Source organism: Dryobates pubescens, chromosome 31, assembly GCF_014839835.1.
Source record: "Dryobates pubescens isolate bDryPub1 chromosome 31, bDryPub1.pri, whole genome shotgun sequence".
NCBI classification, from domain to species: domain Eukaryota; kingdom Metazoa; phylum Chordata; class Aves; order Piciformes; family Picidae; genus Dryobates; species Dryobates pubescens.
The window spans coordinates 11,069,919-11,093,528 of NC_071642.1; the positions used below are offsets into that span (position 1 = coordinate 11,069,919).

Here is a 23,610-nt window from a genome sequence, read left to right on the forward strand (position 1 = left end):
GTGCCCTGCTGTCGGTGCCGTGCCCTGCTGCCGCTGCCGTGCCCTGCTGCCGCTGCCGTGCCCTGCTGCCGGTGCCGTGCCCTGCTGCCGCTGCCGTGCCCTGCTGCCGTGCCCTGCTGTCGGTGCCGTGCCCTGCTGCCGCTGCCGTGCCCTGCTGCCGCTGCCGTGCCCTGCTGCCGGTGCCGTGCCCAGCCCGCGGCCGCCAGCCCACCCACGCCGCTTGCTCAGACTTTCCGTCCTGCTCCTCGATTGCTTCAGCCTCTGGTTCCCTGCTCCTCCGGCCCGGGTCTCACCCGGGTCACCTTCCAGCACTGAGACGCCTGCGGGCACTGCCGGCTGCCGGCCGGCGCTGGGCTGCCGGCGCTGCTCCCCAGGGCCCCGGGGCAGACACGGCCAAGTGCTCTGCTGCGGCTCCCGCTGCTGCTTTTGTCCTCCTGAATATCTGAAATCGAACAAGAGCACAAACATTTGGATTCCAGACACTTCCCAGCCCCGACCCTGTTTATCATACTTGGCTGTGCTCCTGGCAGCAGGGCCAGAGGAGGCTCTGAACGATTCCAGTTATTTAACATGCTGCCTGCAGATCAATCTCCCTCTCCCCTCCAGCCACAGGTTTCCCTTTGTGGTTTGCTGCACACTTATTATGTCCATCAATAGCCAGCTAATTAAAATCCCCCCATTACCCAGGGCCTGGCTGCCTTATGAGCTCCTCAGAAGCTATAAAATGTTTCATAATCAACCTTCCTTAAGTGCCCAGGAGGTCTGAAGCCCCATCTCAGGATGCCCTGGCTGCCGTCAGAGCCCTGCAGGTCCCATCCCAGCCATTGCCTGCTCCAGCCTGAAGCGTGGCTGCTGCTGCCCCCCACGTGCTCTGTTCTGTGCCAGGATTGCTCAGGTCTGTGCCAGGATTGCTCAGAGCAGCGATGGTGTCCCTGTGCTGGGCACTGGTGAGGCCACACCTCGAGTGCTGGGGTCAGTTCTGGGCACCTCACTCCAGGAAGGACATTGAGGGGCTGGAGCAGCTCCAGAGAAGAGCAATGAAGCTGGGGAAGGGTCTGGAGGACAGAGCTGGTGAGGAGCAGCTGAGGGAGCCGGAGAAGAGGAGGCTGAGGGAGACCTCCTTGCTCTCTACAGCTCCCTGAGAGGAGGCTGCAGTGAGGACAGAACTGCAGACACTTCCTTGCCAGCGCTGCCATTTGCCCAAGACCTGCTGGTGCCTTGGGTGCATGCCCAGAGCACCCTGTCCCTCTGGCACTCGATGGGCAGAGGCACAAGATGGGCAGAGGGCTTCAGCAGTGCCTTGGCAGGAGGGGCAGCAGCCCAGGCAGGGCTAAAGGACGTGACTCAGGCGGGACAAAAAAGTGCTCCTGGCAGCACAGGAGGAGAAGGGAGCTGCTGAGTGCCAGGGGAGGCAGGGGCAGCCTGGCAAGTCATCACCACAGGGCTGCTGAGCACGGGGCTGGGCTGGCCTTGGCCACCGGCACCGCGGGGCTGGGGACGCTCCGGACGCGGAGCCCCGAGGCAGCCACTGATGTGCTGCCAGCATTGTCTCGGCTCTGCAGCTTGCATCATCCTGTCCTACCGGCAATTCTCTTTCTCCAGGTGTCCCTGGGACCTGCCCACCAGCCCCACCAGCCCCTCTGGCAGGGAAGGGATGGGTTTGTTTCTGCTCCCCCTGTGACCTCCAGCCAGGCTCTGGGGTTTTCCTGTGCTTTAGCTTTTGATCACATTTAGAACTGGTTTAGACCAGGCACAAGGATCCCTCTCCTGCTCTGCTCCCCTCCAGCCATGCAGGCTGCATGCCCACTCTCCATCACCAGCCAGCTGGGGGGACACCCAGAGGGACCTCTGGGGAGGAAACCCCTTGGGACTGCGAGCACTGCCTGCTCCTCTGGAGCAGAGATCCTGTCAATGTTTGCAGATATCTGCAGGGTGGGTGTCAAGAAGCAGGGGCCAGGCTCTGTTCAGTGGTGTCCTGTGACACAAACCCACACAAACTGGAGCCCAGGAGGCTCTACCTCGACAGGAGGAGAAACTTCTTTGTGTGAGGGTGCTGAGCCCTGCAGCAGGCTGCCCGGGGAGGCTGTGGAGGCTTTCTCCAGAGACTTTCAACCCCCTCCTGGAGATGTTCCTCTGTGACCTGCCCTGAGTGATTCTGCTTTGGCAGGGGGCTGGGACTGGATGGTCTCCAGAGGTCCCTTCCAGCCTCTACCATTCCAAGGGCTTCCTCCCCAGCCCTGATGCAGAGCCAGGGTTCATCGACCCTCGCTCTGCTGCTGCTGTTTGGCAATAGAAGGAAACAAGAGACCAAAACATGAAGATAAAAGCAGCTTTGATGGGGCAAGCAGAGTTTGTCAACAAGCCAAAGGCAGGTCCTGACAAAGGTCTCTGACCTGCTTTCAGGTTTGTGAAGATCCCAGAGCCTGCAGCAGCAGTGCCTGCAGCCCTGTGCCCAGCCCTGCCAGCTGCTCCAGCGTCTCCCTGGGCAGAGTGCTGTGGGTTTCTGGGACACTTCCCTGCTCATCAGGTGTCCAGCAGAGACACAGAGCATGGCAGGACATGGGACTGGGTCAGCAGCTTTAGGACACCCCCCCAAATGAAGGGGTAACATCATGACCCCCCCTGCCCTGCAGCGAAAGTACATCACCAGCTGGAAACAGCTTTTAGTGCCTAGGAACAGCAGCAGGAAACAGAATCACAGAGCCACAGAGCCTCAGAACCACAAAGCCATAGAGCCACAGAGCCACAAAAACACAGAGCCACAGAAACACAGAGCCACAGAGCCACAGAGCCTCAGAACCACAAAGCCATAGAGCCACAGAGCCACAAAAACACAGAGCCACAGAGGCACAGAGCCACAGAACCACAAAGCCACAGAGCCACAGAACCACAAAGCCACAGAGCCACAGAACCACAGAACCATAGAGCCACAGAGCCACAGAGCCACAGAGCCACAGAACCACAGAGCCACAGAGCCACAGAGGCACAGAACCACAGAGGCACAGAGCCTCAGAGCCTCAGAGCCACAGAGCCACAGAGCCACAGACACACAGAGCCACAGAGCCACAGAAACACAGAGGCACAGAACCACAGAGGCACAGAGCCACAAAAACACAGAAACACAGAACCACAGAGCCACAGAGCCACAGAGCCACAGACACACAGAGCCACAGAGCCACAGAAACACAGAACCACAGAGCCACAGAGCCACAGAACCACAAAGCCACAGAGCCACAGAACCACAGAGCCACAGAGCCACAGAACCACAGAGCCTCAGAGCCACAGAACCACAGAGCCACAGAGCCACAGAACCACAGAGCCACAGAGCCACAGAACCACAAAGCCACAGAGCCACAGAACCACAGAGCCTCAGAGCCTCAGAGCCACAGAGCCACAGAGCCACAGAAACACAGAGCCACAGAAACACAGAGGCACAGAGCCACAGAGCCACAGAACCACAAAGCCACAGAACCACAGAACCACAGAGGCACAGAGCCACAGAACCACAGAGCCTCAGAGCCACAGAACCACAGAACCACAGAACTACAGAGGCACAGAGCCACAGAACCACAGAACCATAGAGCCACAGAGCCACAGAACCACAGAGCCACAGAGACACAGAAACACAGAGACACAGAGACACAGAGACACAGAGACACAGAGACACAGAGCCACAGGGCCACAGAGTCACAGAGCCTCAGAGCCACAGAGGCACAGAATCTATTTGGCTGGGATTGACCTTCAAGACCATCCAGCCCAGCCCTCAACCCAGCAGCAGTGGCCTCGATTCCCCACTCTGGACATCCTTAATGGGATGAAGGGAGCAGATGTGGTCCCTGTGCACCTGGGGAAGGGCAGCTGTGGGTTCCCTGTCCTGTTCCCCCTGCCAGCCTGCTTGGCTCTGCTGCCCTTGCACCCACAGCCAGAGCAGCTCCTGGGCTGGCAGAGCAGCTCCTGGGCTGGCAGAGCAGCCAGGAGGGGCGGTGGTAGAGCCCCCAGGCTTGGAGCAGGAGCTGCCTGGGGCTGGGGTTGCCTTCTGTGCTGCCTTGCAGAGGAGCACAGCAGGTGCCTGCTTTATGACAACGTGCTACAGCCATTTGAATAACAAATACCAGGCAGAAAGTGCATTGTGATGAGCTGTGAGGCTCCCAAGAAATAAATCATGGCTGCTCTGTGCATGGATGAACACCCAGGGAATGGCTCTCACCCAGCTGGTGCTGCCTGGAGTGTCTGACACCAGGATCTGCAGCAGACCAGCAGCCCCTTCCTCTGGCCTGCTTCTTCCTGTGGCTCTGCTGGACTCCCAAGGTCAGACTCCAGGGGGTGATGCTGGGGGGGGGCAGACCCCCACTCCTGCAGACCTTTTCTTATGAGCACACCTGTGCCATGCTCGAGTCCTGGGCTCACTTTTGGGCCTCTCACTCCAAGAAGGACACTGAGGGGCTGGAGTGTGGCCAGGGAAGGGCAACAAAGCTGGGGGAGGGTCTGGAGAAGAGGGCTGGGGAGGAGCAGCTGAGGAGCTAGGGGTGTTGAGCCTGGGGAAGAAAAGGCTGAGGGAGACCTCCTTGCTCTCTGCAGCTCCCTGAGAGGGGGCTGGAGCCGGGGTGGGGGTTGGGCTCTGCTCCCTAGCATCAGGTGAGCAAATGGCCTGAACTGTGCCAGGGAAGGCTTAGGTTGGAGGGGAAGAAAAATGCCTTTGCTGCAGGAGTGCTCAGGGCTTGGCAGAGGCTGCCAGGGAGGTGGTGGAGTGCCTGGAGGGGTCCAAGCAAGCTGTGGCCGTGGCACCTGGGGCCAGGGTTTGGTGGCCACGGTGGGGCTGGGCTGGATGCTCCTGGAGGCCTTTCCCAACCCAAACAACTCTGTGATCCTGTGAAAAAAACAAAGGCATCCCAGGAAGGGGAAGCAGTGGAGGCAGTGCTGTCATGGCAGTGAGAGGCTGGCTCCTGCTGGGCTCTGCTGCCAATCTGCTCTCTGGTTACTGCAGGCAAGAGCAGCAGGAAGCCTCCCCAGCCGCACTGGTGCTGCTCGGGGGTTTCTCTCATCCATCCATCCATCCATCCATCCATCCATCCATCCATCCATCCATCCATCAATCATGCCTGGCCTCAGCCATTTTTATCCTGCCACAAATGGAAAATATTTCCCTCCTTTCATTTCTACTGATCAAAGACATTTCCCCAAGAGAGAGGACCCCCTGGCCCCTGGGGAGGAGAAGACATCCCTGAGGAAACTGTTTCCCTGAGGAGCCCCAGGGCAGCAGGGGGCCCCAGGAGCAGACAGGCAGGCTGGGGCAGGGCTGGGCATGGCCAGGGCCTGCCAGCAAAGCCAGGCAGAGCTTTTGTACCCAACCAATTGCCTGAACAAAAGCTGGGGGTTTGCCCCCATGCTGGCCACACACAGCACCTGGGAGACAGGCTGGCTCAGGGGTGGATGGTGGCATGAGGGCAAGGGACATTGGTCACCCCACTGAGCACCCCTCCCTGGGGCAGCTCCCTTCCCTTCCCTTCCCTTCCCTTCCCTTCCCTTCCCTTCCCTTCCCTTCCCTTCCCTTCCCTTCCCTTCCCTTCCCTTCCCTTCCCTTCCCTTCCCTTCCCTTCCCTTCCCTTCCCTTCCCTTCCCTTCCCTTCCCTTCCCTTCCCTTCCCTTCCCTTCCCTTCCCTTCCCTTCCCTTCCCTTCCCTTCCCTTCCCTTCCCTTCCCTTCCCTTCCCTTCCCTTCCCTTCCCTTCCCTTCCCTTCCCTTCCCTTCCCTTCCCTTCCCTTCCCTTCCGGCCTCCCCCAGGCTGGTGGGTGCAGCCCTGCCTGCCAGGGGGGCAGGCAGCATCCCCTCTGTGCATCCAGCTCATGGAATCACAGCAGGGGTTGGGTTGGAGAGGACCTCAAAGCTCATCCAGTGCCAGCCCCCTGCCACGGGCAGGGACACCTCCCCCAGCCCAGGCTGCTCAGGGCCTCATCCAGCCCGGCCTGGAACCCTGCAGGCAGGAGGCAGCCACAGCCTCCCTGGGCAGCCTGTGCCAGGCTCTCCCACCCTCACTCTCCATTCCTTGCCCATCTCCAGTCTCAGTCTCCCCTCCCCCAGCTCAGAGCCATTGCTCTGTGCCTACAAGCCCCTGTCCAAAGCCCCTCTCCAGCAGCTCCTCTCTTCCCTGGCTGCTGCTGCAGTGCCTGGGGAAGGGCAGGGCTTTGGGGCCAGATTTCTGCTGGGTTTTGTTTACTTCCTCTGTTAAGATTTGCCTAAAGAGCTGTGGGAAATGCTCCTCCTGTGGAGCTCCTGGTGGTCAGAGCTGAGTCAGCTCCCTGCCAGGAGCAGGCTCCTGCAGCCCAGCTCGGTGGCCAGCTCGGGCTGACGTCAGCCCCAGGCCGTTTCCCCGGGGGCAAGGTGGCAGAGCCGTGCTCCTGCCCCACGTCAGCACAGCCTGCACAGGGCCCCCAGTGCATCAGCAGCTCCTCCAGCCCCTCCTGCACGGAGCTGGCCGAGGTTTGGCCACCATCCCAGCAGCGACCGGTGACTGAAGCAGCAGCGGTGACCGCCCCCAGCCGTGACGGCAGCCAGACCTTGAGTCAGCAGCCACAGGCTCCAGAACCTGGAGCTCTGGAGAGCTGTCAAACAGAGAGGGACCTGGGGGTGCTGATTGACACCCGCCTAAACATGAGCCAGCAGTGTGCCCAGGTGGCCAAGAGGGCCAATGGCATCCTGGCCTGTATTAGGAATAGTGTGGCCAGCAGGAGCAGGGAGGTCATTGTGCCCTGTACTCTGCATTGGTTAGGCCACACCTTGAGTCCTGTGTCCAGTTCTGGGCCCCTCAGTTTAGGAAGGACATCGAGTCACTTGAAGGTGTCCAGAGAAGGGCAACAAGGCTGGGGAGAGGCCTTGAGCACAGCCCTGTGAGGAGAGGCTGAGGGAGCTGGGGTTGCTTAGCCTGGAGAAGAGAAGGATCAGAGGTGACCTCATTGCCCTCTACAACTACCTGAAAGGTGGTTGTAGACAGGAGGGGGTTGGTCTCTTCTCCCAGGCAACCAGCACCAGAACAAGGGGACACAGTCTCAAGCTGTGCCAGGGGAGGTTTAGACTCGAGGTGAGGAAAAAGTTCTTCACTGAGCGAGTCGTTCGTCATTGGGATGTGCTGCCCAGGGAGGTGGTGGAGTCACCGTCCCTGGAGGTGTTCAAGGGGAGACTGGACGTGGCACTTGGTGCCATGGTCTAGTCGTGAGGTCTGTTGGAACAGGTTGGACTTGATGATCCTTGGGGTCTCTTCCAGCCTTGGTTATACTGTGAGACTGTTATACTGTGAACCCTGGGGCCATGGCGCCTGGGGCCATGCTTAGGTGGCCATGGTGGGCTTCAGCTGCTGGTTGGGCTGCATGAGCTTGGAGGCCTTTCCCAACCAAAGCAGCTCTATGACTCTAGGATCCCAGTTGCCTCTTCTCTGCCCGCCACAGGGGCAGGATCTGCTCCACCCTCCCATCCCTCACTGCTCAGCTTTTGCTCCTTCACGCTTCTGTGGAGCAAAAATGAGCAGCTTGGAGCACTGCAGACACTGAGGAGGATTCAGATCAGAGCCCCCCCAGGTTCCCATCCCTAGGCACAGCCACCAGCATCACCTCCTGCCCCTCTCCCTCCCCTCCCACATGAAGCCCAGTCACAGAATCACAGAATGGTAGAGGTTGGAAGGGACCTCTGGAGGTCATCGAGTCCGGCCCCTGCCAGAGCATCACATCCAGGTGGGGCTGGAATGTCTGCAGCGATGGAGACTCCACCACCTCTCTGGGCAGCCTGCTCCAGGCCTCCAGCAGCCCTAAAGATCTCCTCCTCATGTCTAGACGGAGCTTCTGATGTCAGATGGAGCTTCTGATGTCAGATGGAGCTTCTGATGTCTAACGAACTTGCAGCTCTGCACTGGTTCTCTTTGGCTGGGACTGCCTGGCTCTGCCTGGCTCTGCCTGGCTCAATAACCCAACTCAGAGAGCCATAAAGCAGTGCTGAGCTCTGCAGGGACTCAAGGGCAGATGTGGAGGACAAGAGAAGGTTTCCTTGTAAACAAGGCATCGGGCACTTGGAGCAGGGCGGCCTGAGGGCTGGGCAACACCCAGAAGGCTTCGCTGCAGGAGATAAGCAGGAGCAGGTCTGAGAGCAGAGCTCTGAGGGCTGATGCTCAGGAAGCCTGGAACAGGTCCATGTCCTGCTGTGCTCTGTGCTTTGGTGGTGGTGAGGTCTTCCTAGCTCCAGCTCTGCCTGGCACGGAGCTCAACTGGGACAGGTGACGCCAGCCTGTGCCCAGCCTGTGCCCAGCCTGTGCCCCACCTGTGCCCCAGAGATAGGCTTTACAGCCCCAGATTGCTGCTGGGAGGGGAGCTGACGTCTGTGCTGCCACCACGGCTGGCTGGGGCCAGCAGCTCCTGCCAGGAGTTCAGCTCCTTGCCACAGAGGCTCTGGGGACAGCCTGAGCCTGGCTCTGGTGACTGCACAGGTCCCCAAACCATGCCTGGCCCCCAGACAGCAGGGGCATGGCCAGCCCCTGGGGCAAGCAGCAGCAGGACCTCAGCATGCCAAACCCACCCCCAAAAAGCTGTAGGCAGCCACCAGCCCCTGCAGCTTGGCCACCACTGCTGTGGGCAGAGCTCAGGCAGGGTGCAGGCAGAGTCCTGCAGGGCCTGAGGCTGCAGAGCCACCCTGGTGAAGGCACTGGTGATAGGCAACTGCTTTTCTAGCACTGTGCCTCGGAGGTGTGAGGGACTGCTCACTGCCCATGTCCCTGAGCTGGCAAAGAGCCTTACTGCTGCCCAGCTGATGCCTCATAGCAGCAGATGCAGCTCACAAGCAGATTCCAGGCTGAGCACACTGGAGTGGAGCTGCCTGGACATTTGCACCAGGACCACAGAACTGTTTGGGTTGGAAGAGACCTTCCAGACCAGCACCACCAAGCCACACCACAGCCACTAAAAAATGGCCCCAAGTGCCATGGCCACAGGTTACCTGAACACCTCAAGGGATGCTGTACCAGCAGGGATGCTGCACTGGTACCAGCAGGGATGCTGCACTGGTACCTGCAGGGATGCTGCACTGGTACCTGCAGGGATGTTGTACTGGTGTAGGGACGCTGTACTGGTGTCAGCAGGGATGCTGTACTGGTACCTGCAGGGATGCTGTACTGGTACCAGCAGGGATGCTGTACTGGTGTAGGGATGCTGTACTGGTGTCAGCAGGGATGCTGTACTGGTACCTGCAGGGATGCTGTACTGGTACCTGCAGGGATGCTGTACTGGTACCTGCAGGGATGTTGTACTGGTACCAGCAGGGATGCTGTACTGGTACCAGCAGGGATGCTGTACTGGTACCTGCAGGGATGCTGTACTGGTGTAGGGATGCTGTACTGGTGTCAGCAGGGATGCTGTACTGGTGTCAGCAGGGATGCTGTACTGGTACCTGCAGGGATGCTGTACTGGTGTAGGGATGCTGTACTGGTGTCAGCAGGGATGCTGTACTGGTGTCAGCAGGGATGCTGTACTGGTGCCAGCAGGGATGTTGTACTGGTGCAGGGATGCTGTACTGGTTCAGGGATGCTGTACTGGTGCAGGGATGCTGTACTGGTACCAGCAGGGATGCTGTACTGGTGTCAGCAGGGATGCTGTACTGGTGTCAGCAGGGATGCTGTACTGGTTCAGGGATGCTGTACTGGTGCCAGCAGGGATGTTGTACTGGTACCTGCAGGGATGCTGTACTGGTTCAGGGATGCTGTACTGGTTCAGGGATGCTGTACTGGTGCCAGCAGGGATGCTGTACTGGTACCAGCAGGGATGTTGTACTGGTACCTGCAGGGATGCTGTACTGGTTCAGGGATGCTGTACTGGTACCAGCAGGGATGCTGTACTGGTTCAGGGATGCTGTACTGGTGCAGGGATGCTGTACTGGTTCAGGGATGCTGTACTGGTGCAGGGATGCTGTACTGGTACCAGCAGGGATGCTGTACTGGTTCAGGGATGCTGTACTGGTGCAGGGATGCTGTACTGGTACCAGCAGGGATGCTGTACTGGTTCAGGGATGCTGTACTGGTGCAGGGATGCTGTACTGGTGCCAGCAGGGATGCTGTACTGGTTCAGGGATGCTGTACTGGTGCAGGGATGCTGTACTGGTTCAGGGATGCTGTACTGGTGCAGGGATGCTGTACTGGTTCAGGGATGCTGTACTGGTGCAGGGATGCTGTACTGGTACCAGCAGGGATGCTGTACTGGTGCCAGCAGGGATGTTGTACTGGTACCTGCAGGGATGCTGTACTGGTTCAGGGATGCTGTACTGGTTCAGGGATGCTGTACTGGTGCCAGCAGGGATGCTGTACTGGTACCAGCAGGGATGCTGTACTGGTGTAGGGATGCTGTACTGGTGCAGGGATGCTGTACTGGTTCAGGGATGCTGTACTGGTGCAGGGATGCTGTACTGGTTCAGGGATGCTGTACTGGTACCAGCAGGGATGCTGTACTGGTGCCAGCAGGGATGTTGTACTGGTTCAGGGATGCTGTACTGGTGCAGGGATGCTGTACTGGTTCAGGGATGCTGTACTGGTGCAGGGATGCTGTACTGGTACCAGCAGGGATGCTGTACTGGTTCAGGGATGCGTTACTGGCGCTGGCCCCTCCCCAGCCCCCGGCTGGAGCCGCTGTGTCTCCAGGAGCGCTGGGGGGCACCGCAGGCCCCCGAAGCTGCGGCAGCACAAAGGCACACATCCTGTCTGCCAGCCCTTCTGCAGCAGAGGAAGCAGCTCGGCAGAGATTAGAGGGCTGCCGAGGGGGGCACTGGAGCACGTGTGTCTGGTCCTGTCGCCCGTGGGCTGGGCTGCGACAATGACCCTGGGCAGCCCCGCGCCCCAGCCCCGGGGCAGGATTTCCCGTGAGCCCGTCCCCTCGGCAGCAGACAATGAGCTGTCTGACAGCTGGAGACAGCGCTGCCCTCGCCCTTCTCCCGCCAGGGGTACTCGGGGACCCTCCGGAAGATCAAACAGGAAGCTCAGCAGGGAGAGAGCGAGGCTGTTCGTGCTTGGAAGTCTAAACTTTCATTGCCGTGCCCAGCCTGGCTGACCCCAGAGGAAGATGCTGAAGTCAGGACATGAAGATACTTTCCCTGCCTCCCATGGGCACAGCAGGACGTGGTGAGCCGCTCTGCAGTCCCGAGGGCTAGGTGCCAGCTCAGGATGCTGGCACATGGCACCCACCTCACGCAGCAGCCTGCCTGTGGGGTCACCCCAGGCCTCTCCAGTGACCAGCTGGGTCCCAGCAAACCAGCTCACTGCTGTGCTGCCCACATGCTCTGAGGGCATCATCTGCCAGCTGTCACACCCCTGCCAGACACAGCTCACAGCTGCTCTGCTGCCAGCTTGGCGCTGGCTGCTCTGCGTGCTCCGGCTGGCACCCTGCCACCAGCCTCTCCAGGCACTGTCTCTCACTGCAAGTGGGGAGCACCAGGCTTTGGGTTTCCCTCAGCAAGGCAGCTTGGGAAGCCTCAGCAGCAGAATCAGGGAAGTGTTTGAGTTGGAAAAGCCTTCTGGGATCCTCCAGTCCAAGCAGCAACCCAACCCCACCATGGCCCCCAAACCATGGCCCCAGGTGCCATGGCCACAGGGTTCCTGAACACCTCCAGGCACGGGGACTCCACCACCTCCCTGGGCAGCCTCTGCCAGTCCCTGAGCACTCCTGCAGCACAGAAATGTTTCCTCCTCTCCAATCTAAATAACAAATTCCCATGGGGGCTCAGTAGGAGGAGTTGGTAGAACAGGTTGGGGTGCAGAGGGAGAGCAGAACCTTGAGCTGTCCCTGCGGGCAAGTCCACCCCTGCTCGGGGACACCATGGGTGCAGCTTGGGGTGGCTTGAAGGAGAGGAGCTGTGGCCTCGGAGCTTTGCAGCACTAGCCCCAGGAAGCCTCTGGAGCTGGCTGGCTGTGAGCAGGAGCCCAGCAGGGCTCTGTGCAGGGAGACCATATAAGAGTAAATCCATGGTGCTCCTGATAATGGATGGCTCCTCACTTCCCATAAATTCTCTGCTAACTGTGTGATCACCGAGCTAATAACGCAGGGCAGGACATAATGGATAGCCAGTCACAGGGAGTAAATCATGCCCACTGAGAAGCACAACAGAAACAGAAACTTCTGGCAATTCTGAGGGGCAGAACCCTCTGGGAGCAGCCCCAGGGCGAGCAGAGCTGAGCTGAGCACATGGTCACCTCTGCACCAGATGCTTCTGCTCACAGGGGCTGGGGATGTGGAGCCTAAGTGGGGACAGCAGTCCTGTGCTGGAGCAGGTCTAGAGAAAGGTGATGAAGCTGGGGAAGGGTCTGGAGAACAGGGCTGGGGAGGAGCAGCTGAGGGAACCAGGGGTGGTTTACTCTGGAAGAGAGGAGGCAGAAGGGAGACATCATTGCTCTCTACAGCTCTCTGAAAGGAGGTGGGAGTGAGGTGGGGGTTGGTGTCTTTTACTTAGGATCAGGTGATAGAAGGAGAGGAAAGGCCTAAAACTGTGCCAGGGGAGGCTTAGGTTGGAGAGGAGGAAAAATTTCTTTGCTGTCAGAGTGGTCAGGGGCTGGCAGAGGCAGTGGTGGAGTCCCCGTCCCTGGAGGTGTTCAGGAAACCTGTGGCCATGGCACTTGGGGCCATGGTTTGGGGGCCATGGTGGGGTTGGGTTGCTGGTTGGACTGGATGCTTTTAGAGGCCTTTTCCAACCCAAGGAATTCTGTGACTCTGTTCTCTAATTTAGCTTTCCCAGGCAGGATAAAGAAAAGCATTGAACAGACACAGTGCTTCCCTCCCCACCTTTAAAGACTTTCCAGCTGGAATTTGCTGGCGTTGCCTGAAAGCCAGGAGCTTTTCCCCTGGAGGTAGGCAAGAGGCTGGGAGCAGGACTGCCTGAGAAATGCCTTCCCAGTAACTGAGGTGCAGCAGAGCAAACACTTCCCACTGCACTGCACAGCTGAGCTGGGGACCACAGGACAAGTCCCAGGGAACCACACATGGCCAAGCCAGGCTCTTGTGCTTCGCAGGCAAAGGGCACCACATCCTGCCGTGAGGCCTGGGACAAGTGCTCCCAGATGCTCTGCTGAGGAAACCACCACCCCAGCAACACCCCAAACCCACCACCCAAACAGAAGAGCCCAGGTGGAGCCTGTGCTCCGGGGAAAGAGGCTGGGGGCAGTTTGGAGAGGCAGGGCAGGACCTGGGTGTCTGGCAGCTGCCCAGGAATGTGGATCCCAGCAGGAATGATGAGCTGGTTCCTCTGACCTTCCAGCCCCCCTGCAGCTGTGCCTGCTGCAGAGCACTCCACCTTGGATACAGTTCCCAGCAAAGAGCAAACTCAAGGAGCAGCATTTTGTGTGTGTTTTTGGCACCAGGGAAGGGCAGGGATGCTCCAGCTGGAGACTCAAAGGCTGTGAGTGAGCCAGAGGTCAAGCCCACGTAGGGAGGGAAAGGCTGGGAAGAGGCCCTGAGGCTCCTGGACATTTCACATTCTTAGTTTTTCCACTGAACAAACTCAAGACAAAGCACACACACACACACACACACATATATATATACATCCTTAAGGCAACCATTTAACTTTCCTCTCCTGCTGGGTGCCCTTCCCAAGTCCCAGTCTCGCAGTATTTCCCAGCTGGCTGGAAGGTCTCTGCAGCGCCGATGCTCTCCTGGGCCACTGCTGCATCTCCCAGCGCCAAGGGAAGCTCCAAGGCTTGCAGGCTGAGGCAGGCTAGTGAAAGGAAAGCTATGCAAAACATGCCCCAGCAAAATGCAAAGGCATCCCAGATGGCCTTCTTTGGAGAGCTTTTGGATGGTTACACACATGCTGACCGCGTTCCCGGCCAGGGTTTGCAGGACAAGCAGCTCCTCCAGCTGCCCCTGCGGTGGGAGGCAGCCTGGCCTCCCCTCCACCTCCTGCTCTCAGGGCTGGGGGCTTCCCCCTCTTCCCTGCTTTACCTGCCTCTCCCCTACAAGAGGGCAGGTGGGATGCACTCAGCCAGAGATGCCTCTGGGTCTGTTTAAACAGGCTTGGCCTTGTCAGCAGAACACAGTCCTGGCTGCCCAGTCACCAGCTCTCCCCAGCCCTTCCCTCCAGCCCTCCCCAGTCTTTCTCTCCATCCTTCTCCAATCCTTCCCTCCATCCTTCCCCAGATCTTCCCTCCACCCCTCCCCAGTCCATCCCTCCATCTTCCCCAGTCCATCCCTCCATCTTCCCCAGTCCTTCCCTCCATATTCCCCAGTCCATCCCTCCATCTTCCCCAGTCCTTCCCTCCATCTTCCCCAGTCCTTCCCTCCATCTTCCCCAGTCCTTCCCTCCATCTTCCCCAGTCCTTCCCTCCATCTTCCCCAGTCTTTCCCTCTGGGCACTGTTTGCTCTGATGCCAAGAGGTTTGGTTTAGCTTAGAACAAATCCCAAGTGCTTCATCTCCAAAACTTTTGTGGCCACAGCCTGGGTTGAGATGTTGGAACCATTCCAGGTCAGGTTGTCTGGGGCCCTGAGCAGCCTGCTCTAGCTGCAGATGTCCCTGCTCTTTACAGGTCCCTTCCAACCCACCCCATTCCATGCTTCTGTGCTTGTGGGGTGCTCAGCAAGCAGCACTAGAAGGTGCCTCAGAAGGGTCCCCACACCCCAGAACTGGGCCTGTCCCCCCAAGAGCAGGGTCCCTGCAGCTGGAGGCTCTGATTCCATCCCATGGTGAGAAGCAGAGTGCAGGCTGGGATGTGCTGGATAGAAATGAATGCTGCCAGTGGTGGGTGGGACAGAGCATTTGTGTCTCCCAAAGCAATTAACCAATAATAGCAGGAGAGCCACGACAGAAATCAACTTCTCCTCTGAAGTTTTGCTCCAGTCCAAGCCATGAATAATTCTTCTGAGGGCTTGCTGGGAAGGAGGCATTAAAAGAGTGATCTAAACAAAAATGACTGGGAAAAGGCAGATGAGCCCTGCTCCAGCTCTCAGGCAGAGCTGAGTGCAACTAAATTTATACAAAGTGGGCAGAGAAGCTTGAAGGGGCAAAGCCATTTGTTACTGCTGGGTGCAGGATGAGCTCACAGGCAAAGGCATGCTTCATCTTGGCAGCTCCCTGATGTCTTCCTCCTAAAGCATCAGCCTGAGCCTCGGTTTCCATGGCAGATCCTTTTCTGAGCTCTGTGCCTTCCACAAATATTGCTAATGTATTCCCCCAGCCCATGGCTCTGCAAATACCTGCAGCAGCTCCGAGCGCCAGCCGAGCCGTGCCAACCTGCCGCTGTGAGCAAGGCTCGGCCCGCGCTTGCAGCCAGGGGGAGCAAAAGCAGGGCTCATTCCCTGCAGACAGGAGATCATGGCAGGTGCTCTGGCCATGTTTTCTTGCCCTCAGTACTCTGAAGCCCTATGATCTGTCCGCTGAAGCAAAGCGGCTCTGCCGGGCAGGTGTGCGTTGTCCCAGGCAGGTTTTCCCCTCACGCAGTGCTCCAGGCAGCTGCAAGCATCCCATGCAGGGGGGGGTGAGTGTGCTCCCTGCTCCCCCTGCTCCCCCTGGACCTCATAGAGTCATAGAATGGTTTGGGTTGGAGAGGCCTTCTGAGATCATCCAGTCCAAGCAGCAACCCAACCCCACCATGGCCACTAAACCATGGCCCCAGGTGCCATGGCTGTATGGTTCTTGGACACCTCCAGGGATGGGGACTCCACCACCTCCCTGGGCAGCCTCTGCCAGTCCCTGACCACTCTGGCAGCAAAGACATTTTCCCTCCTCTCCAACCTAAGCCTCTCCTGGCACAATTTCAGGCCATTTCCTCTTGCTCTGTCAGCTAATACTAGAGAGGACACCAACACACAGCTGGCTCCAGTCTCCTCTCAGGGAGCTGTAGAGAGCACTGAGGTCTCCCTCAGCTTCCTCTTCACACTGAACCCCCACCAGCTCCCTCAGCTGCTCCTCCTCAGCCCTGTTCTCCAGACCCTTCCCCAGATTGGTTGCCCTCCATGTCCAAGGGTGTCTGTATAAAAATGAGGCTCTTTCACAGACAGAGACACAGGAGGCAGCCACATCAAAAGCCTCCTCATTCCAGGGTGGACTTTGCCAGCCCTGCAAATGTTGAGCAAAGAGCAGCTGATGCATAATTCTCACCAGTTCAGCAAGACTAGAGAAAATGAGAGGCTTTTAAGCCTTGCTGTCAGGAGGAGGATCACAGGGGGGTTGCAAAGCAGTTGTTTGTACACCAAAGCACCTAACAGCAGCACACACAGCAGAGGTCTGGACAGACTCCTAACAGAAAAACGCCCACACCATGAGAGCAATGCAGAAGTGGCAGGGAAACATGTGAGGGAGAAAACAATAACAGCAATAAAAATATCCAGGCCAAAGGCTGAGGAGTCTTTAGCACACAGGAAACAAAGCCCCAGAGTGAAGTGCAGGAGAACACCACCAACCTCCCCAGCCCTCCGGGAAAGCCCTGGGGTGGTTGGTTCAAACAGTTTCTGTTTCTGAGCTGTGGAGTGGGGATGAGTAATAAGGGTCAGAAACACATCCCATAAACAAGCTGCTGGCTCTCCAAACACTGCCCCTGCAGCATCCGGCTGCCTCTGAGCCTTTACCCAAACCACTCTTATCTCTGGCTCCCCAGCCCCAGGGACTCTGCCCACTGCCACTCGGGGCCAGGCTTAGCTGCGCTCAGGAGCAGCAGATGTCTAAGCCCAGCAGGACAGCCCAGGGGCTCAGCAGGCTCCGTAAGGACCACTGTGTCTGTGTCCCATAAGGATCATGGAGCCCAAGTCCCTGCTCCTCACAGGGTTACCTACAACTAATCCATATGACTAAGGGCAAAGCCTCCCAGCCCAAGGGCTTGGCGTTGGCCAAGGGTGGGGTGGAGAGCACAACCTCTTCTGGAGCAGAGTTGCTGCACCAGTGAGCTGGAAATTAAAGGAAAAGGACAGCAGAGGCAGAAGTTTGCCTTTGGTAACCACCTGGCAGAGCTTTGTGAGCACAGGGCGTGAGGTGTGCGAGCTGGGAAGCAGCAGCAAGAATCCCATGCCCAGCCCTGAGCAGCTTTGGCTGCACTTCCAGAATCACAGAATTGTTTTGATTGGAAGAGACCTTCAAGATCATGCAGTCCCCCCAACAACCCAACCCCACCATGACCACTAAGCCATGGCCCCAAGTGCCATGGCTGCAGGTTTCTGGAACACCTCCAGGAATGGGGACTCCACCACCTCCCTGGGTAACTTCTGCCTGACCAAGACACAGCCAAGTGCAGTCTGCAGGCACAGGCTCCAGCCAGCAGCTCCTGGCAGTGCTGTGCTGGCTCCCACCTGCACTTGAACTGTTTTCTTTTATTGCCTGTTCCAGGTTCAGAGCTTTTCCACAGGCAGCAGAGCAAGGAGCAGGCTTTGAGCTGCACCTCCTCCAAGTAGTGTGGTGAGGTTTGAAGTTGCACAAAGCCTGTTGTGCAGCAGGTCAAATGAAAGGTTCAGGCTGGATGTTAGGAAGAAATTCTTCACAGAAAGAGAGGCAGGCCACTGCAATGTGCTGCCCAGGGAGCTGGTGGAGTCACCATCACTGGAGGTGTTTGAAGTAAGACTGGATGAGGAGCCTAGTGCCATGGTTTAGGTGAATAGATGATAAATAGATAGGTTGGACTTGGCGATCTCGAAGGTCTGTTCCAACCTGCTTAATTCAGTGACTCTGGGAAACTATTGCCATGGCAGAGCCAGAAAACTTCTGTTCTGGGCTGCACACGGCAGAGGCAGGTTGGCAGCTCAACTGTTAAACTGCCCTGCGAGCGCTGGGTGTTGACATCAGCGTGAGCTCAGCGCTGTAACTTGAGCCTGAAGGCTTTTCCTCCGGACTGCCCATAAATACCGGCCCGGGGAGCCGGCACAGCACAGATCCCTCTGCTCAGACCGAGGCGACCCGGCGGCACCTCACATAGATGAAAGCGAAGAGAAGCTGCTGCGGAGCTCCAGCCATGTCCAGCTCCCTGCGCGTCAGCCCTTCGGTCCACGGCTACCGCTTCGACACCGCCCTGCGCAAGAAAGCTGTGCCCAACATCTTCGAAAGCGTCAACCAAGAGTCCCTGCAGAAGCTCTTCAAAAACTCCGGGGACAAGAAAGCTGAGGAAAGAGCCAAGATCATCCTCGCCACCGACCAGGACCTGGAGGAGAAAACCAGAGCGCTGATGGCTCTAAAGCAGAGGAGGAAAGACAAACTGCTGCAGTTCCTGACGCTTCGGAAATACTTCATTAAAGTCCACTGAGCCGGCCGGGGAGCGGCGATGGAGGAGAACACTTTGGGACCTTCTGCCACGCACGGCACCAGCTGCTGCCCGGCAAGCTGCCGGTGGGACAGGGCACACGGCAAGCCCTCCCCGGGGCTGCAGCCCGGCCGAGCACCCAGCAAACCGCGGCGGCACCCACCGGCGGTGGCATCGCGGTGGGTGAGCAGCTCCCAGGGGGATGCAGCCAGGCTGCTCAGGGCAGCAGTGGGACTGAGCCATGGGGACATCCCCGCCCCGCGCCTGAGCATGACTTGAGACCTTCTGGTGGACTCGGTGTCTGCTGGCTTTGCCTGCGGGCTTCGCCTTTCCAAACTTGACTCCCCAAAGCCCTCGCCAGGCCCCACGGTGGCGGCTGGGAGGGAGGCTCTGGAGACTGAGCAGAGACCACTCTGCGTTTGTTAGAACGCCTTCAATGCACCACGGGGGTGCAGAGAGCCCAAGCTTCAGGGACTGCTCTAGAGGCACCACCATGCAACTCTGCCTTTTCCTTCTCAAGCTGTATGTGTGCAGGAGAGACTGGTTGCACAGAAGCAATAATAATGACCTAGTTCCCTGAATTTACTGTGAAGTTCCTCAATATTATTTGTTCACTTCCCATTACCACTAAAAAAAAAAAAACCAAAAGAACCACAGAAAAAGAGAAATGTCCTAAGTAGAGTCTGTGTTTGTATAGGTGACAACAGCTCTGAGACAGCTGCTTGGTGGTTAATACCTGATGAGAGCCTTATGATGATAGCAGTGATAATTTATTGCCTATGGTGATTTGGAATGGAATAAATTATGGAGTAAATAGAAATTCTCTTGTCTGAAATGCTCAATCCTCCTGCAGGAGTGGGGTTACACGTGGGAGGGGTTTTTTTTGGGGGGGTAATTTCATATAGTTTCATTCTGGTTTAAGAGCAGACTGCCTGCACCTCTCCTTAACTCCCTGTGCTTCCAGCCTGCAGTGGCCTTGGCTTCCCCACAGCCCCACCTGCCAGCCCCAGCAGCACCAGTGTTTGGTGTGTGGTGATTCTGACATCCCCACCAAGTGTAGTGCAGATCAAACCCAGATGTCAGTTCCTCCAAAGCCACAGAGGAGAATTCCAGCTCTTGCTCCAGCTTAGCAAACAGAATCCTTGAGTTGTTAGGGCCGGAGGGGACCCAAAGCATCATCCAGTTCCAACCCCACTGCCATGGGCAGGGACACCTCACACTGCAGCAGGTTGCTCACAGCCACATCCAGCCTGGCTGCAAACACCTCCAGGCAGGAGGCTTCCACCACCTCCCTGGGCAACCTGTGCCAGGCTCTCACCACCCTCATGGGGAAGAAGTTCTTCCTAACATCCGATCCTGCAGCGGGTGGTGGGTTCAGCTGGCACGTCCCAGAACTCAGGCTTGGCCCCAAAGAACCAGGAGTGAGTTATGGACACTTTGGCAGTGGGCTTGGAGTGAGTTTTTCTGCAGGTTGTGCCATACTATCATGAGGGACTGTGTTGAAAATGCCTAAAAATAGCCAAGAGCAGTTATTTATACAAATGGCCTCTAATAACCTGCTGGTTCAGGGAAAAAGCCACCAACAAACCCCACAACATTCCCATGACTCTGCTTAGAGCAACAAAGATAAAAGAGTTCAGAAGAAAGGGTTCAGAAGAAAGATAAAGCAGCTGCAGGGGGCGGGGGGGTGGCTGCCTACAGTAAAAGCTGCACAGTGCCTGCAAGTCAGGGACAGCAGGAAGAATCCTTCAGATCACTTCAGGGAAGGAGAGTTGCAATGATTTGTAGCGTGGTGAGGCACAGCCAAGCGTTCCCTGAGAGCACCAGGGGCACTTGGGGATGTGGTTTAGTGGCCATGGTGGTCTTAGGTCGAAGGTTGGACTTGGCTTTTCCAGCCAAAACAATTCTCTGGTTCTCTGCCCCCACGGATGTGATGCCCAGCGTGTGGCCACCTAGCACAGCTCCAGCGTCCCGAGAGCAGGAGGAGGTGGAGGAGGCATCTGGAGCCTTCTCCGTGGCCCAGAGGATGAGAGAACCAGCTGGCAGGCAGCAGGAGGGCACTTTAGGGTGTCCCCATCCTGGGTTCCCCAGCACTTCCACACTCAGCATCAGCTGCAGAGACCTTGCTGGGGCAGGGATGGTGGGGCAGGGTGGTCTCTGCTCCCAGGAGGCTACCCTAGAGAGACCTGGGGTCACAGCTGGTCTAGGATGGACCCTTTAGAAAGAGCCTCCAAAGGCTTTTCAGAGCTGCCCTTGCTCAGAGAGATCTGCTGGAGTGGGGTTTGCTCCAGAGGCAGCTCCCTGCTCCCCAGCATTTGACCTGTTGCAGAGCAGTGTCCCACTCCTGACACATCCCCACGGAGCCATCCCCAGTGACACAAACTGCTGTGTCCAAAAAAGGCCACACAGGGCTGTTCCATGGTTGGGTCACTGCTGCTTCCCCTCCTGCTGACACCCCCCCAGCAGGTTTTCCCATCAGAGCCATTTCTCCTGTGACACTGCAAACAGCTGAGCAGGGTGATGCAACCACCAACCCCCTGCTCCTCTGGGGTGTGTTATGTGAGGGCATCCAACAGCCCTGCTGCCAGAGGATGCTCTCAGAGCCCCCCATGGGTACCAAATCAGCTTTGTGGTGCACTGCTGCTTTCCACAGCCCTCACCCTGCTGCTGGGGCTTTGCTCCCCCTTTTGCCCTGCTCTGGCCATCGATGCTCCTTCTGTGCCAGGGCCAGACGTGCTTTGTCACAGTCTTGTCGCCCTCTTGGTCCTCAATCCCAAACCAGCTCTGGGCTGGGGGAAGGACTTAGGCTCCAGCACTCCGTGTTGCTTGGGGAGGGGTGGACTCCTGGCAGGACACAGACAAGGCTGCCAGCAGGGCACTACCCACACCACGACCTGTGGCTCCTCACACCCGCCCAGAGCCTGCTCACCCCAAGGCTTGCAGAGGTTGGGGCTGAGCAAGGCACGGCCGGATCCGTGCAGGAGAGGTGCCACGCCATGCCTTGCCCCTCACTCCATCCAGGATCCGTGCAGGAGAGGTGCGGGGCAGGTCCCCGGGGCGTGCCTGGCCCTTCCTGCGCGCTGGGTGCCGCAGACTCGCTGTCTGTCGTGCCGCGGGTGCCGCATTCCTGCGGCCGCCCGGCAGCGCTGCCGCCAGACGCGGGGCCATTGTCAGCCTCCCCACGCAACAAACGGAGGAAAAGGCTGTGCAGGGAATTTCCTCCCTCCAGGAGCCGGGCGTTTCCATTAATTCTTCTCCGTGAGTCAAGCTGGCTGTACTGGGTGTCCCTCTGTCCCGGCATCCTGAGGAACATGCGTCTGAGCAGCTAATTTTATCTACCTTCACTGATGCTCTGCCGCAGAGAGGAGCGCAGGAGCGGCTGCTGGGCGCCTCCAGCTCGGCGGCTGTGCCCAGAGCATGCCGATGGGCTCCCTGCTGCTGCGGAGAGATACAGAAACCCAGGGCCAGAAGTAAGTGGAAGCCACAGAAATGCAGGACCAGAGATGAGTAGAAGTCACAGAAAGCCAGGACCAAAACTGAGTAGAAGCCTTTTTCCCAAGCTCTGGTTTGACAGACCAGGGAAGGTGAGGAGCAGCTCACGTGTAGCCCAGAGCAACACAGGGGTCAGTTACAGCAGACAGCACAGAGGTCCCATGATCTCTGTCCCCCCATCAAACACCCAGCTCCATCCCTCCAGAAAACTGCTCTGGTTCAAGGACAGGGACAGCAAAGGGCTACAAAGATGCTGAGGGGACTGAAACATCTCTGATGGGGACAGGCTGAGAGAATTGGAGCTGTTTAGTCTGGAGTAGAGCAGGCTGAGTGGGATCTCACCAATGCTGGTCAGTACTTCAAGGGTGGGTGTCAGAATGAGACCAGGCTGTCTTCAGTGGTGCCCAGTGAGAGTGGAAGGGGCAACAGACACAAACTTGAACATCAGAAGTTCCATCTAAACATGAGGAGAAACAACTCCAGTTGCAGTGTGATGGAGCCCTGGGGCAGGCTGCCCAGAGAGGTGGTGGGTTTGCCATCTCTGGAGGCATTCAAACACACCTGGGGGTGCTCCTGTGTGACCTTCTCTAGCTGACCCTGCCTTGGCAGGGGGCTTGGACTTGATGATCTCCAGAGGCCCCTTCCATCCCCTACCCTTCTGTGTCTCTGATGAGAAGATATTGTTGGAACAGCTCAGCCTGTCTGCCGTGTTCAGAGCTGGAGATGTTCCCCAGGGTCTGAACATGCAGTGCTGTGACCTTCTGGTTCCTGCTGGAACCAGATCCACACAGCAGGAGCAGAGTCCAACGTGGAGCTGGGCCAGACCCCACATGGCAGTGTTTGTGTGTGGAGGGACAGGGTGCTCCAAGCCAAGGGCAATATCTCCTGGGCAAGCTTCCCTTCCATGCCATTGAGCAATGGGGCAGGTTAAACATTGACTCCCTGGCCAGGCTTGCAGCTGTTTTGCCCCAAGGTACAGACTCTCCTCTGCAAACCTTGGGTGCACCCAGGGAAGCTGGCACTCATGGGCAAGTGTCTGCTGGTCCAGAGCAAGGCCAGCTCCTCCCTGGCTTGCCCCCCACCCTGGACAGCACAAGGGGAGATGCTGGAGGCTGGCAGCTCCCAAGCTCTGCTCGCTGCCGAGCAGGAAGCTGAAAGATTTTCTGCTTGCGTGGCGAAACTCCAGCAGCAACAACACCCAGCTGGTGCCAGACCCAACCAGCTTTGGGGCACTGCCATGGCACACCAAGGGCCTGGGCAAAACCCTGCCTCCCACTACAGCCTGGGAAGGCCCAAGCTTGGAGAGTGTCTGGGATGGAGGTGGTGCAGCCTTGCTCTGGAGGCAGCAGGACCTATTCAGCCTCCACCAGACACAAGATTCACTCACACTGAGGGGCTGGAGCAGGTCCAGAGAAGGGCAGAAAAGCTGGGAAAGGGACTGGGAAACAGGGCTGGGGAGGAGCAGCTGAGGGACCTGAGGGTATTTAGTGTGGAGAAGGGGAGGCTGAGGGAAGATCTCATTGCTCTCTACAGCTCCCTGAAGGGAGGTTGCAGTGAGATGGAGGTTGGGCTCTTGTCCTTGGTCTCAGGTGACAGAAGGAGAGGAAATGTCCTGAGATTGTGTCAGGGGGCAGGGTTAGGTTGGAGATGAAGAAAATTTTCTTTGCTGCCAGAGTGGTCAGGGACTGGCAGAGGCTGCCCAGGGAGGTGGTGGAGTCCCCATCCCTGGAGGTGTTCAAGAACCTGTGGCCATGGCACTTGGGGCCAGGGTTTGGTGGCCATGGTGGGGTTGGGTTGTTGGTTGGACTGGATGCTCTCAGAGGCCTTTTCCATCCCAAACAATTCCATGATTCTAAGGAGTGTGAGTGCAGTGGTGCCCAGGCAGGCAAACC

At 58.0% G+C, this 23,610-nt stretch overlaps 1 protein-coding gene across 1 annotated transcript; it reads left to right on the top strand.

Annotated features, from left to right (window-relative positions):
• The first annotated feature begins 17,892 nt into the window (after window positions 1-17,892).
• TCIM (transcriptional and immune response regulator) lies at window positions 17,893-18,383 on the top strand. The gene has a single exon (XM_009901613.2). It carries the CDS (start codon window positions 17,906-17,908, stop codon window positions 18,227-18,229), a length of 324 nt encoding a protein of 107 aa, XP_009899915.1. The 5' UTR covers window positions 17,893-17,905; the 3' UTR covers window positions 18,230-18,383.
• Window positions 18,384-23,610: the final 5,227 nt, after the last annotated feature.

What these genes read in the sequence shown, in the direction of transcription:
- TCIM (XM_009901613.2), top strand. Translation starts at nt 17,906, where the DNA reads ATGAAAGCGAAGAGAAGCTGCTGCGGAGCTCCAGCCATGTCCAGCTCC.